Source organism: Sinocyclocheilus anshuiensis, unplaced genomic scaffold (genome assembly GCF_001515605.1).
Source record: "Sinocyclocheilus anshuiensis isolate Anshui unplaced genomic scaffold, SAMN03320099.WGS_v1.1 scaffold326, whole genome shotgun sequence".
Classification (NCBI taxonomy): domain Eukaryota; kingdom Metazoa; phylum Chordata; class Actinopteri; order Cypriniformes; family Cyprinidae; genus Sinocyclocheilus; species Sinocyclocheilus anshuiensis.
In genome coordinates, this window is record NW_015546098.1 from 647,094 (window position 1) to 663,825 (window position 16,732).

General features: G+C 35.5%; 1 protein-coding gene across 1 annotated transcript in view; it reads right to left on the reverse strand.

Annotated features, from left to right (window-relative positions):
• The window catches only part of LOC107700305 (lipopolysaccharide-responsive and beige-like anchor protein), a 251,983-nt gene that overhangs the window by 216,801 nt on the left and 18,450 nt on the right, over positions 1-16,732 (reverse strand). Inside the window, exons 2-6 of the mRNA XM_016501927.1 lie at positions 6,143-6,374; positions 4,336-4,436; positions 3,490-3,585; positions 1,621-1,742; positions 256-382 (exon numbers count right to left, since the gene is read on the reverse strand). Coding sequence (XP_016357413.1) covers positions 256-382; positions 1,621-1,742; positions 3,490-3,585; positions 4,336-4,436; positions 6,143-6,374 — 678 coding nt within the window. The remainder of the gene's footprint in view (positions 1-255; positions 383-1,620; positions 1,743-3,489; positions 3,586-4,335; positions 4,437-6,142; positions 6,375-16,732) is intronic.

Consider the following 16,732-nt stretch of genomic DNA (forward strand, 5'->3'; position numbering starts at 1 on the left):
ATAGATATATAGATATATATATATATATATATATATATGACGACGCCTGCCCATTCCAGGGGGCATATGAGCAGGGAAGGGATTTGGCTTCTTCTTGCAAATCCTCAGACATGACTTGGCATTAACACAAACCCTCCTTCTGATGTCAAATTTGCTCTCCTTGTACATTTTAGAATTAAAGATGAAGACTTTGGAAAGTGTACATTATAAGAGTACAAACAGGTAAGCTAAAAAAATGGCTGAGGTGATTCATACCTTCTGGGGTTTGAAGTCGTATTTCACACAGTGCTGGAAGCCTTTGGCTTTGGACTTTAGAGAGGTGACAATCAGACACCCGCCCACAAAGTGTGCAGAATAGCCCAAACTTTTGCTTGTGCGGAAGCTAGGGAAGAGGGAAAAAAAACACAGACCACAATTATTAAAGTTACATTTCAGAAGAGGGGTGCTCAAATGTATACAGCTCTACTCTCAAAAGAAAAAGCAGCTACAGTTTTAACCCTTTGATGTATGAATTATTAAAACAAAGAAGAAAATCTGTTTTTTAAATTAAAAACAATAATTTAATCATTCTCAATTGTTATGCTTATATTATATTTTGAGACACATATTATGTCCATTTTGCATCAAGGTTTGTAATACAATGTAAACCAATTGCAATTTGTAGGTATTCAAAGAATATTTTTCATCCTTAACCTACAACATTATAAACACATATTTAAAATATATATATATATATATATATATACTGAACAAAATTATAAAAGCAACACTTTTGTTTTTTTTGTTTTTTTTCATGAGCTGAATTCAAAGATCTAAGACTTTTTCTATGTACACAAAAGGCCTATTTCTCTAGAAAATGTTTAATATTACATCAGTATCTGAGGTGTATGAAGAACCAAAGACAGGCTGAATGTGCATAACCAACATATTGTGTGCCTATACAGTATATACATTCTATTTTTAAGTGTTTTTTAATTGTTAGTTCAATACTTTTGCGCAAAACTCAGACTATTGTTCATCTTGAATTGTTCATTAAATGATGACAATTTAAATTTTTGTGTGAACTAAAATGTAATTAAAATATTCTTGTGAATGTTACATGAAAGCATCATTTCAAGTAGTTTCAGAAAAAAACACAATAGAGCTAAATGGAAAAGTCAAAAGAAATGATTAGATGATTGATAGATATACATTCATTTCAAACAAACATTTGAAAGAAGGCCTGTAATGTAGAGAGTTCATCTCAGCACAGTGAAGAGTGTAAATCCTACAGATCTTTCTATAGGGTCAATTAACGTTTGGTGAGTCAAAATAGCTCCATTTGCATAAATTACATTTTTGACAGAAATTAATTAGAAGCTGAAAATAGGACAAGAAGGCTGTGAAATGCTGCCCTTGAGAAGTGTAAACGCTAGAGAATGAGAACGAGGAAAATATACAGAATTTTCTTATTGTTCATCTAACCACCTACAAATATTTTAATTTCTGGCACCTTACAGACAAATGAAACAGTCAGCTAATCTTCCTCTATGTACTGCAGGTGTCCAGGTCTCTAGAAAGCATAGAGGTGTTGTATTTTACATCACAGGTTTGTGTGATCAGTGTTTGTGTGTGACCGACCAGTATAGATAAGGCTTGTCCTTGTCAACGTTTATGTTATTGATGGGGTCCAGGCGCAGCCAGGTGTGGAAGGTGAAGCCGTTCTGGTACGGCCACTTTGCAATAGGTGGAAGTGCAATAGCCTGATGATACAAAAACACAGTTTTTCCAGTTAGGTTTCCTTATTTTGTGGTTTTGTTTTAGATAAGCAGAGTATCATACAGAGTAACATATGAGCAGGATGGAAAAACAAAAACTAAAAGGAGTATCCTTGGAGGGATGTGGTTAAAACGGTTGTGTATGTTTGTACACTGAAGACTTCCTGTCGTATTTGTGGGTTACAGATGAAAAATGAAGGCAAGCGCAGTATTATTTCCTCCTGAAGCCAGCATCATATCTGTGCTGGAATACCATCTAAACACCAAACAACATCCAATCAAAGTATTTCCTGAGAGGACGGTATTCATTTGGCGCTGTCTCAAGTGGACACTGACAACACAGGAAGGGTTCCATACACATGCCCTATAAAACATCAAGACCCCCCATGCTGCCGGGATGATGGTTTGGTTTTTATTGAAAACATGCAAACTCATACACACAGGCAGTTGGAGCATTTCAAAGACATGTGTATCACATCAGAAAATTATACATATACATTTGACTGCCGTCCTCTCCCAATGCACAGAATAATGTAAACAAGTCTATCCTGAAATATTTATTAGCTGTTTTTCTCAAGTTTCTTTCAAAACTAGAAACTTGCTTGTCTTTTAATCTAAAAACAAGATGAGTTTAACTCGATATATATGTTTTCCATAAAAAAATGACGTTTTAAAGTCCTAAAGTCTGTTTGAAAAAGTCCCTAAACGTCTCTGTGTGTGTGTGTGTGTGTGTGTGTGTGTGTGTGTGTGTGTGTTTGTGTGTCTTTTGAGTCTAAATGAGTCCAAATATTTTTGCAGTGAAAAATTTTGTTTCAAGTGAATATAAGGATGATTATTAAATTAGGTTAGTTTTTAGTACTTGAAATGAAAAAACAATGTCTTGAAACTATATTTCATCAACACTGTCATTTAAAGGTTTGAATTAAATAATATATTCATTATTATTATGCTTAAATAATTAAGCAGTACTACTGTTTTTAACTGTTATGATACTAGAAATGTTCCTTGAGCATCAAATCAGCATATCAGAATGATTTCTGAAGAATAATGTGACACTGAAGAAAGACTGGAGAAAATCCTGGCTGCTAAAAATTCAGTTTTGCCCTCACAGAAATAAATAACATTTTAAAATATATGAAAATAGAAAACAGTTGTTTCGATCTGTGATAGTATTCACAACATTGCTGTTTTACTGTATTTTTGATCAAATAAATGCATCCTTGGTGAGCAAAAGAGGCTTCTTTAAAAAACTTTTGAACAGTACAGTATGTTAAAACATTCATCATATTTTTCAGGAAATTTGGACTGGTATAATGTGTGGTAGTGTGGATTTTAGGTATTTTGTGTGATGTATTTTGTGTATACTGTGTGATAGATAAAAATAAACCGAAATGAAAAATACATTTCTGATATTTATCATTCTGTTGTCCTGACAGAGATTCTCAATCACTTTCTATAAAGTGATTCCTTGAAAAGAAATTGTACAGAAAAAAAAAAGAATTAATTGAAAAAACAAAAGGTAGCAAAAGTATAATTTCCCTGATTTTAACACATTGTAAGTTTATTATAGCAAGGAAGTTAAAATGTCTAGGTAGCGGACAAGTGCAAAAGAAGAGAAATTCTGGCATGCAATTTTCAAATCACTAATTCAAAAATCACAATAGATATTTTCTCGGTGTATAGAGGCAGACGTTATAACTGAAGTCAAGTTAGACTGATGTTTAGGTCTCACCGCAGCACTCTTCCCTGGGAAGCTGAAAAAGGAATCTGGGCCATTTCTTTGAGCCATGCACTTCAGCACGGAAAGCAGCTTGACAGCATGAGGAGGCTAATAGATAAAAGAAAAAAGCAACAGCATTAAGAACAAAAAATGAACTCACACACACACAAATAAATACTTAAGAGTCTGACTGCTGTATTTTTCCCACACACATAAAAGATACTGTACACTATACAAAATATACAGTCACAAATCATTTCGTTAGTCTGAATCCTACTCATGTTGTGCCAAATTTGAGAAAGATCTTCTGGATTTAGACATGGATTTCATTTCTGAATTTACTGAGGTAAACTAACCTAAAACATTTCCCAACCTGAGACACATTTGGTCCATCAGCAACGAGTACAGGCAAGAGAGTCATAATAATGGCTTCTGCCTGTAGGTTATGATATAGACACACATGGATGTGTGCTCTTCTATTGCTCTGATGGGTTTATTTCACGCTCTGATCAATGGTAGTGCCACAGTCCCGCAGTTCAGAAACACAGCCTAATGCGTCAAACCCTCCTGCCTTTCCACTGTCTCAACATCTCCCTCATGCACTGAAGACTAAACGGAGGACAAGGACATACATTTTTTGTATTTCGTGTATTTTTAGTAAATTGTGAAAGTGTATTATTCAGAGCATGTCATAGAAATTAATTAACAAATCAGCTTCTATTTATTTAAAACAAATGACAGTCCTAGTACTTTATAAAATATATAATCAATTTTTCGAGATCACAGCATTATGACTGAGTGTGAGGTGGAGAAGCGAGATGTTTCTCAAATAGTAGATAAAGAGGAGAAGACCATTACCCATTGGCCTTGTTCTCCTTTCAGTTTACTGAAGAACAGCTTCAGTTCCTTCACTGTGATACTGTAGCTGGCGAGCACACCCAGCATGTCCACCATCAGATCTGAAAAACACCACACATACACACGCAAACATGAGGTTAATGCTTCATTACAACTGAAGAGGAATTTATAAAAGGCTGAATTGTGACCCTGAACCACAAAACCAGTCATAAGGGTCCATTTTTAAAAATTGAGATTTATGCATCATCTGAAAGCTGAATGAATAAGCTTCCCATTGATGTATAGTTTTTTAGGATAGGACAATATTTGACTGAGATACAACTATTTGAAAATCTGGAATCTGAGGGTGCAAAAAAATCAAAAGATTGAGTACCCCAGCGACTTAAGACTGGTTTTGTGCTCCAGGGTCACAATTCAGTTTGTATTCTTGACTATTTACGGTCAAAACCAACATTAATTTGGTCAGTTAAGATACTTGGATAAGAATGTTGTTCATGTTAATGTAGCATCAGAGAAGTTTTGCCTGAGGATACGCAAAATTGTTCTTCTGTGTAAAAGCCCCATCATGGTCCAAATACGAATAATGAATCACTAAAACTGTACATGCACAATGGCAAGTGTTAAACAATTGCACAACCTCTGCATTTTAAAACAGTATTGTTAGTGTTGTCGCTATAAACAAATGTAAAACCTATATTTGGAAAGCCTTGACATGCCAAACTGAGCTTTGTGGCTAATTAGCTGTCTGTGAGCTTTGCTATGTGTCAGTGCTGCAAGGCTGAAGAACTACATGCTGACGGAGAGCTAAAGTCATAATTACGTGTATAATCTAAAGCATTTTTACAATACTATGTACAGCCGAGTGAATATAATGAATTTTAACAAAATATATATGCTGATGTTCCTGCCAGTAAAATAAAGCAACATTGCCCTGTGAGTACGAGAGCATTAACACAGAGATGTTTAGCAGCATCATTAATTTAAACATCAGTAACATTAAAGTCCTTGATTTTTCTTTTTTTTTTTTTTTGAAAGAAATTAATGCTTTTATTCAGCAGTAAAGCCATTTATAATGTTGCAAAAGATTTATATTTCAAATAAATGCTGTTCTTTTGAACTTTGTCTATTTACAGAATTCTGAAAAAATGTATCATGGTATCATATATCAATAATATTTTCTGATTGGAGTAATGTTCAGATTTGCCATCACAGGAATAAATTACATTTAAAAATTTTAAATTGCAATAATATTTAAAAATATTACTGTTATTTTATTATATTATATTAATTATATTGTTATTATATGTGACCCTGGACCACAAAACCAGTCTTAAGTCGCTGGGGTATATTTGTAGCAATAGCCAACAATACATTGTATGGGTCAAAATTATTGATTTTTCTTTTATACCAAAAATCATTAGTATATTAAGTAAAGATCATGTTCAATGAAGATATTTTGTACATTTCTTACCGTAAATATATCAAAACTTAATTTTTGATTAGTAATATGCATTGCTAAGAACTTCATTTGGACAACTTTAAAGGCGATTTTCTCAATATTTCGATTTTTTTGCACCCTCAGATTCCAGATTTTCAAATAGTTGTATCTCGGCCAAATATTGTCCTATCATAACAAACCATACATCAATGGAAAGCTTATTTATTCAAATTGACCCTTATGACTGGTTTTGTGGTCCAGGGTCACATATTGTTATTAATTATATTGTTATATCCAAAAAATAGTAATCCAGCAACTATTAGTGTCACTTATATACAGAGGGCATGTCTCATCCCCTGTTTAACACACCTGCGATCATGGTGTCGACCCGGTCGATGCGCTGGAGCACCAGCTGGATGAGGCCGATATCAGTGCAGGCCTGCAGGTTTCGCAAGCTCTTCTTCAGCACGGCGGTGAACATACTCCACACCTCCGCCTGGCAAGTGGAGACACATTTATCCAGCAGCTCCACCATGCAGATGATGCTCTCCATCTCCTGGATGATAAAGTTCATCTCCAGATCAAACTGTCCACCGACCAGCTGCACAGACACAATTAAACTGAGTCACAAATGGAGTCAAAGACAGAAAAATATAATAATAATAATAATTTAAAAAAATTAGTATCTGTCTGAAGCAAAATGCAAATAGAATACGGCAGCAGAGGAAAATACCTTTCGAAATTGCAGAAACAAATCATATTAAATGAAAATTAAAACATAAAAAAGTGAAATGAATGGGAGTAATAGCCAGGATATTTAGAGTTGCTCTCTATGTTGGCAACCTATCAGTTTATGCTGGCTTCATTCCTGACATTAAATCTAGATTTATCCCAGAGCTGCAATTCATTCCAATCCCATTGTAAAACATCTGTCAGCATCTGGATGTAAAAAGCCTCTCCACAACTGGATTACTGGGACAGGATTTCCACCTTGCCCCAACCCTTGGCCATAAGACCATATGACCCCTAGGCTAGAAAGCACTACTGTAATCGCCCATTGTCATGATGACGGCAGATGCTCCACAGACATGAACCGTAAACCTAGATTAACCTTAATATAATGCTATCATGAGTGAGAGCCATACACTGCACATAGACAAAAGCCAGCAGCCCTGCAAAATCTTTTAAGTAGGGATGCATGATATTATCGGAAAGTCATTGGAATCAGCCGATAAAGGCTTAGAATGTAAACATTGGCATCGGGCCGATATAAAAAATTATGCCGATATGCCTTGTCGATAAGACGAATAACTCACATATGCTCAGGGTGTGTTAGCGATAAGATCACGACAGCAGTGTGGTCATTCTTGAAACCAACTTTTGCCTGAATGGTGATTAGATTCTCACTGTTTTGGATCACAGAATTTAATTTGAGAATGCAATTACAGATATCAACAAAAATCCAATATTGTGCATCCCTACATTTAAGAATGCATATTTGGGTAAATTAATGTTTTTTTTAGGGATGCATCAGTCTATAATTTGTTGTTAAATATTAAAAAAAAACTATAAACAATAATATTAATTTTATTCAAATTATTTTTTCATGTTCTTTTTTTCTAATGTTTTATTACAAATGCAATATAACTTTGTGACTATAAGATTAAAGCATACCCCACATTTTACATTATTGGGCATTACAGGATCTCTGTATGAGGGGGTATGGGTCTTGCAAACAACACAAATAATTTCCTTTGTGTCTGTAAATAACTGTGCACTTTATAAAACACAATAATTTGTCAGCACTTAATAGTTGATGAGACATTTTTACTATTGAACAGTTCTTCATAGCATATGATAAGAAAAACAATGCAGATGTCAGGAGTAATATTGTTGAGGTGGACGCGGTCATCTCAAAGTCATAAGTGTCTGAAGAGATTGCTGTCATTTGCCAGTAGACAGGCCATGACCACAATTTGATCAAGGACTGGAGTGGAGTATAAATCCACAGCCTATTGGATAGAAACTGTCCCATTAAAATGATTGAAGGTGGATTAAAGGAAAGGGAGGAGAGGGGGGGGTTAACTGTCAGTCTACAGCAACAAAGGCTAACAAGGCAGTAAATAAAAGCCATGATCAGTCACACATTGCCGCCTCCCCATTGGGCTTCTTCCTTCAAACCCACTGAATGATAGATCACTTAGACTGCTTCATATGAAAATGAATCAAAAAGTGAAATAAATGGACGCTTATGATTGTCGGTCCCACATTTTTCCTCGATTTAAATTTGCATTCTGGGAAGAGGAGCTGATTGCGTTGTGTGGCAGGCAGTACAAAGGACAGCACTCAAATAGATCTGCGGCCACCATGCAGGTGATTAATGGACCTGACATCCTCACAGACTGAACATCGGGGAATGTGACTTTGGGGTGAGGATGGTATCAGCTCACACAGAGGATGTGTTGAAAAGTGGAAGATGCTGATGTCGACCTTGTATAAGCACCTGTTTGGCAGAAGATCAGCAGGTAGAAAGAGATACACATCAAGGAAGCCAGTCAATGTTAATGAGAATAGATAAAAACAACTGTCAGAGGTGTTATGATGGACACCAGGAACCTACTTAATGTTTTTAACTGTCTAGAAACAGCATAACATTACTGTAAAATATCTGTACATTTTTAAAATAAAAAACTGTTACTTAGTAAACTAAGTTATCTTGCCATATGCAGTGAAAAATTGTAAATGGTTTAAACATGCAATTTTAATGTAAAATACAGTCAAGTGTATGGTTTTTGGAAGAAAGGATAATAAATTGCCATGAAATTTATGGAGAAAAACAGTAAAAGGACTTTCCTAGAAGATCCTCCATGACACAACAAGATTATATTTTATTTAAATCATTTAGTTTCTTCTTAGTTTTGTTAACAGTGCATTAGGATGTTTGTTTTGTGTTACATATTGCATTATTTTAGTGTGTTACCCTGATGGTGTTGTGTCTTTGTTTGTATGACCCTGTGCACCATCTATACACAAGTATTTGCCCTGTTTCATGGATAAGTCACTTACAATTAACTTTTTCAGTGTTACTGTTATTATTATGGTGGTTATCAATACATTTGAAGGTAGAAAAGCAGATTTTGGTAGATTGGTATATTAACATTATACCACTTAATGAAATATATGGTTATAAGTTATAAAATATACAGGTACCAATATGCAATCCCATAATACCTGAAACTTTGTCACTGTAATATATATTTATTTATTTATAATTTTTTTTTTTGGTCAGTCTCTGGCAACCACAACTGCTGAATTTATACCATAAATTCTAGCTGATATGATCGTAAGTTTGGATAAACTCTGAGGTTTATTCATACCTAAACCTCATCTCTTGCTTTGGTTTCTTGTTCAACTTCTTGTTATAACTTTATCAAGTAACAATGACCTTTGAAGTGTACTTTCGCAATTTCAAAATAGAGAACTTTACTATTTTATTAGCCAAAGATAACAAAGGGAATAATGACTACAAATATTTTCAAACACCTAACCTCTCATCTGAGAAAATATACAAAAAAGTGCCTCCTAGATTTATATTACAAATACAGCTTTTATTGCAGTTAAAATAAAAAAGGCAAGACATACCTGCATAAATTAAGTTGGCTGCAGACCTGTTCAAATGTCATCTCTTATCAACTAGTTGCTGAAGTGCTTTGTCCAGTTTATTCAAAAATTTGTTTTAGTTTTTTATTTATTTGTTTGAAGATCAGAAACATGACAACTTTTTCTCATTGCTTCATTGTCCCTATAGAAATGAACAGGCAACTACAGTAATGGAAATTCATAGCCTACTAAGTTGAGAAATTTTCCTATAAGTAATATTAATTCAGTTGTCTTTGAATAAAGTTTTTTCACTTTTACTTTATCATTCTCGGTTTTTAAGTTATCTTTATCTCCAGACTCTGCTCTGGAGCCCTTCTGGGGAAGGTGGGCAGCTCACGCTTTGAAAACAGCTGTTCTATATCTTTCTATAGCTCTTTATCAGCAGTGATCAGAGACCACAGAGGATTTATTTGGGTTTCTTTACCATATCTGTTTTTCTCACACTCTGTTTCTCACTCAAAGGCTCTTCACTAGCTGATGATGCAGTCACCAGATCCCTCAGAGGCAAACCGAGCCCTGCGTTTCACCTCAGAGGACCCAGTGAATTAATAATGGGTGAACAGCTCTTGGTCCAGGGTTGACAATAACAAGAGCTTTTCTCCATGGCGAGGCGAACTACACCAGGGACAACCATGCACACTTTACATACAGCTGCTGGTTGCTGGTTAACATCTTATTTTAGCACTAAACAAATGATGTTTATCCAGAGGAAGACATAAGCTCAGTGCTGGGGAACATAAAGCAATGGGAAAGAGCAGTGTTTTTCAAAATTGAAAGTCAGGCTTGATCTTAAACACTTATCGAAAGGCCCTTTATTAAACTAATTTCCTGTTTTTACCACAGGATTTGTAATGAAATGACACAACAGAAAATGACTAAGCTACTTGCAATAGCACCAACAAGGACAATATGTATTTTCATTCATTCATAAATCATTATCTGCTGCAGCACATCAGGTAATCTGAAGAGGAAGTATACACTTCAGGTAGTGCTGGGCGGTATGACCAAAAATTTATATCATGGTATTTTTCAAATGGTATTCAGTATGAACCAGTATACCGCCCAGCACTAACTTCAGGTCACCTTGAATAAAACCATTACAAATAGCTTAATTAGTCGCCAGAACTGAAACTATATACTCTCTCTCTCATTAGTCGTGTTTATTTTTTTTTTTATATGACCAGGGCCAGATAAAGGGATACTCCATTCTAAAATTTTCTCATCATTTACTCACCCTTATGCCGTCCTAGATGTATATGACTTTCTTCAGATGAACACAAACAAAGATTTTCAGAAAAATAAATAATGCATCTCTTTGAGTCCATATAATGCAAGTGAATGGGACCCCCAAAGTTGACGCATCAAAAACCACACAAAGCGAGTACAATGGTAATCCACACAACCTCAGTTGATGAATCAATGTCTACTGAAGCAAAACGATAGCTGTGTGAGAGAATAAGAATATTTACACTATAAACCATAACTTCCGGCCAACTGTCATAGACGGATTCATGAGTTCCCATACAAGACATTGTAAAGCCTGATGTAAGCGCCTCAGTGCTCAGAACATGCTTACAATGTGCTGACATAGAATTTCACAGAAGACATTGATACATTAACTTGGGGTCGTATTGATTACCATCATGCTCTCTTTAATTTGTGTGGTTTTCGAAACATTATGATAATATAGATCATTTATGAAAAAATCTTTCTTTCTGTTTATCTAAAGAAAAATATCAAACACATCAGGGATGTCATAAGGGTGAGTACTGTAAAAGTTGAGAGAATTTTTGGGTGGAGCATCCCTTTAATGTGACCACTGTGATTCCTCTGAATGTGAGCAAGAGAAGGACAAAACTACAGAGACGACAGAACAGAGAACGAGAGGGAATCAAGAGCAAATTTATGAGAAAATCTGTTTAGGCTGAAAATGTGAGGGCATAATCTCCAACATACACCAGACAATTGCCAGAGAAGCATTTACATTTTTAAAATTTCCAAGTCTAATGAGTTTAACATTCAAGTCCCTGCCTTTGGTTTTCCCCAAGCACGAGTGAAAGCTCCATCGGCTTCCCCTGAAGTAAATATGTACTTCCTGCTGTTTTCTAAAAGTGATTTATGATGAAATAAAGAAAAGAAAGCCTATCACTGATCAGAACAAAGTGTAGCATCTTTAATCGAATCTACAAAGTGTGAAAACTATTTTTAAAAAGCATTTTACATTAAATGAAAAGACTAATGATCTGACTGGACTGGCTACATTAACATTAGTTCCAGAACACTGCATTTTCATGTAATTTTAAACAAACAAACAAACACACTCACACAATCATAAATGTAACTAGCACTAGCAGATCTAATGGATTAAATTCTGCTAATTCTCTAAATGACTATGAACAAAGATGTTAATTACTGCAATTGACTGATTCTAGTTCACTAAATGGTAGCAGAGCTCTCTACAATCTACCTTCCTTTTGCACTCTTTCAGTTCACTTTCTAGACATTAGCATTAGTTACAGTGACATCAGCCTACAGCACTACTAATGGGTCAGTGGGGACTTATTTTGGTTGGTCAACCAAGCATATTAAGAGTCGGTCAACTGAGAAAATTCAAAGTACAAAACTTTTTTTTTTTTTTTTTCCAAAAGTAAATCAGCTACACAGTCTTTAATGGCTCTTCTTATACTTTTCCTGAGCACAAGAAAACATCATGCTTGAAAGTGGAAAAATCTTATGCTTTTGTAACTGTATACACCTCACCTCACCTCACCATAAACAAAAAAAACTACTTGAAATGTACATTTTGTACATGTAAATGTACATGTACCTCCTTGTCTCTTATTACTGTGTCTATCAACAAAAATGGCAAAAAAAAATCTGTAAAAAAAAAAAATGCATATTTCACAATGTTCACTAGTTACAAACCAATCAGCTGTTTGCTCAAGGCTAGACCTCAGCAACAGTGGTGTATTTCTGTTTCATACCTTATTAAGTTACGAGACACACCCATTGCACTTCGTCTGGCGGTTTTTGAAAACAAGAACACATCCTGTGTGAACGGTTCCTTACTTATTCTGTGCCGCCTGCTCTCAATAAGTGTGGTTCGAAGAGCCACATTGTCTGCAAAAACATGACGATGGTACATCAAGCTTGAATCATGAATTTATATACGGGTTAGAGGGCATGATTACTTGCATTATATTTTCTGTTTTTTAACTAACTGCAGTATAATAATGTTTACAACATATTTTACATCTATACACATTTATACATTTTATTTAGGCTATTTATTAATTTCCCCATAGCTAGCATCATGACTTTAAACGTCCTGCTACTTTTGAAAGCTTGTAAAATCTACTGTCCTTCTTTGAACAGATGTGCATTCCTTTATCACAGGAGCAGAGGATTTCTGTAATCACTGTTCATTCCTCAGATGAGTTGATGGGCTGGCTCTAATCTAATCATTACTCAGACTGTCCCTGCTATCAGCTGTGGCAGAATGCTCAACTCCTCATCATTTGCACTGATAGGGGTAATGTTAAAGTCTGTATTTAATAGTCACTATCTAATACAGCAATCGGCCTCAGGTCTCTGTGAGGCTGCTAAATGAAGCATCAGAGTGGAAGCGGAAAACAGCCAACAGGAAACTTTCCTCATTAGCAGGGCGTAGACACACGTCTGATACATAGGAAAGGCAGGGTTTACAGTACCTCTATATAGCTCTATGAGTTTAATTTTCATTTTAAATAGTTTATTGTGATTTATAATGTTTATAAGCATGAACCAATGAAGAATTCGATCAGTAGCGCGGAGAGAGAATATTGAATGGGGTTTGGCATGTAGATTTAGTAGGTCACATTTGGATAGCAGAGCCCATAATATATTTGAATATAATGTTTGTGCTGCATGTGGAGCTAAAAATAGCATTTTAAAACTGCAGAGGACAACAGCAAGGAGGTGGTCAAAGTTGTTTTGGAGCTTGTATAAATAGCACATAAGCCTAACACAAACACACACACACACACACACACACACACACACACACACAACAGGGACGAGGCCACATACGGGCCAGAGAGAGGCACTGGTTCATACTGAATGATGGCAGGTCCACCCAAATAGAGTTGGCGACAAATACTAATAATTTGAAAATATTGTATTTTGTCAAAGGCAAAGTAATTGTAGTTCACATACAGTACAATATATCATCAAATCTCCATTGGGCCACATGGATAATTGGGAAAAGCTGCATTGTTTTCTCTCAATTTTATAGAGTGAATATCTCTCACAGTAACAATGCCATGCAAGATATGAGAAACCACAGTGTGAAAACTTTCAGTGGAAAAGCTGTTGGTTCATCAGTTCTGCTTTAAATTCATGAAATAGTTGCCCGGCAAAAAAATCTCTGCAGAATAAAAAGATTCATTGTGTGAGGTCTTTAGCATCCAAACACACACTACTATGACAATGGTAACCACACAGGGACAGAGCTGCTATTTCCACCACATGACACAACTTAAACAAGCAACAAAGACTACACCAGTGTAAATAACACAGTAAACAGTAAAACTGTGAACAGTGGTTAAGCATGGTTCATTCATGCTGTGGTACATGCTGTGAACCACAGTTCTGCTTTCAACACTATACCACTGATACCTACTAATATTAATGTAAAAATTAATTGTACAGATAATTGTGGGAAATAATCTATTGAATATTTTCTGATTAGCCAATTAATCATTTGGTTAACTTGTACCTTAACCAATGTTTTATCAATCAGTGTGTGTTTGCAGATAATGTGGTTGTGAGTCCTGAATATTGGTGTCAGTTTGGTTATTGGTTGCGGTTGTCACACTCATTAAAACCAAAATGCTTTATGAACACAAGTGTATTGAGCGCGAAATCTGACAACCATATTGCAGTACTGTGCTGAACCCGTTACGAAACCTGCGTGGGGAAATCTTTCACCTTTACGCAAAGTTCTGGATAATATGGATTACTACTGAAAAGATGCCGAATAACAGTAAATGTGACTGCACCTTTAGTCCACTCTATCTCTCTCTATGCACATCCTATAGGTATAAGACAGAGAAATCAGTGTCAGAATACAGTGAAATCTAGATTACACAGCAGTTATCATTTTTTCCTATAACAGCTTAATCATAACTGTTCACAAGGTTAATTTAAAGTAGATAGCACACTACTAAATAGTCATGTAATTCACTGTAACAAAAACTAAGTTCACTCACTCATGTTCAGCAAGATAAATCATAGTTAAACTAGAAAATTCTACATATGAAGCATCTGATCTTTTCTGAAGGCGTGTCACTGCTCTTCAATACACAAAACACATCAGGCACTGGAGGGAATTTGCACCCAGTTAACTGCTGTGTACAGTGAGAAAAGATCAAGAGAAAATAAAATCAGTCAAGCAGTTCCTTTAACACCATCTGCTCTCTATATATAGAATACAGATTGCGCACAACTATTTATTTTCAGCCAAATCAGAAAGTGATCTGATATTTCGAAGTGGCTGGCATCACTAGAATATTTAGGTTTCTACAATTTCATTCAAAGACTCGTAATGTTAAATATAATGTGTGATGCCTCACAATCAGAAAGTTGTTCTGTGTAAGCTGTTTAAGATGAACCCATTGCATGACAAGTGAACAGCACCGTCCAGTGTATTGTCTTGCTATGGTTGGAATTTCTGACATTTCCCATGCATACAACAAGCTCTATTGTTTAGTGGAGATGGTTTGCTCTGTTTCTACTTCCTGAAATAGAGAGAGTATATGGAGTGTTGTTGCTACAGTTTCCTTTATCCCAAGAGTCGTGTAAGCAGGTTCCACAGCCGGCTGCTGTTTTAATCACCAATGCACCACAGTCACCCCCCTAAAAGATGCATGGAGCATTGCTACTACAGGCAATTATGTGATTTTAACTGCACAAAGCAGAGGAGGACTACAGGCGCCCAATTAATCACATAATAATTGAAACCATGATATGGTCGTGTGAGCTTTAAAAGTCTGCAGTTTAAATACAGTCTGTTTGCGCTGCATGCTTCAAAGCGTAAGGGCTCCCCTTTATTCTGTCCTACTACTGCATGTACACATGGGGCTCATAATACAGCGTTTTCAGAAGCATCAGAGCTAATCACAGTATATGCATGCTCCACACTTTGAATTTTTGAAGCTTTGAGTTTGGTAAAAGTCCCTTCGCTTCATGTCTGTGATGTGGTTCGCTTTTAACATGCGTTGGGACCACAAAGCGCTTCAGTTTCACTTTATTTTCGCATTCGAGTTCTTCCAAACATTTTTGTAATAAAAAGCACTGGGGTTTTGTGGAGTTCACAGCATTTCCCCACATTAGTAAAGAGAAGCTTATTAAAAACAACACAGAGAAGCTCAAAAGGTCTTTCACAATTTTTCCAAAAAACAAAAATATAGGCTTGAGGACTGAAAGTTAAGATGTTTTAGACAAATACATTACTTTTGCAATATAACATTCAAAAGAAGGAGAAGGTTTTAGTAGTATTAAAGTAAGATAATTTGGAGAGAAAAAAACATTTTAATAACACAAAAATAATTCTCAAAAGCTGTGTTGCCATTGGCAGGGTCCCTGCTCCCCATTTCCTGAGCATGGAATATCAGTAGAAATTCACTTCACTTGACAAAATGTGTTCAAACTGCATCCTGCAATTTAAATCACAAACAAAACTCAAATCACACATATTAGAGAAGTTTGACGTATGATGATATAATTTTGTGAATGTAATATAAATTACGCTTTTCTTACATCTTTTAATCTAATTTAGCCATAATCAACGATAGTTGCATTGTAACTGTTGGCTCTAGCATACTTTACACTTGAACAACTGCACACAAACAACACCTGTGACTAATTCAACTTAATAATAACGCCAGAGTCTCAACACATTTTCACTGCCTTAATTTTATTCAAACTTCTTTCAGTGCCGGAGTGATACGCAGTGACTGGTGGGTAAATTTCCCTCTTTACTTCACTTTACTTCACTCCTATGGCGTTCGTAGTGCCCTTCAAATTGAATGAACCTTATATAGTACATTCTCATCGTATGATGGCAGCCCTTCTGTAGTGCTGTAAAAATTCTGAGAAAACAATTAAATATACTTCACTCTTTTATACTCATAATGCACTTTTATTAATGATGCTGCATTCCCCATATTTCAATGGTGATAGTATTTCTGGGATGTAGAAACATTTTTTAAAAGGCTGCAGCTTCATTTATACGTGTAATATTTATTTCTTGCTAGTACT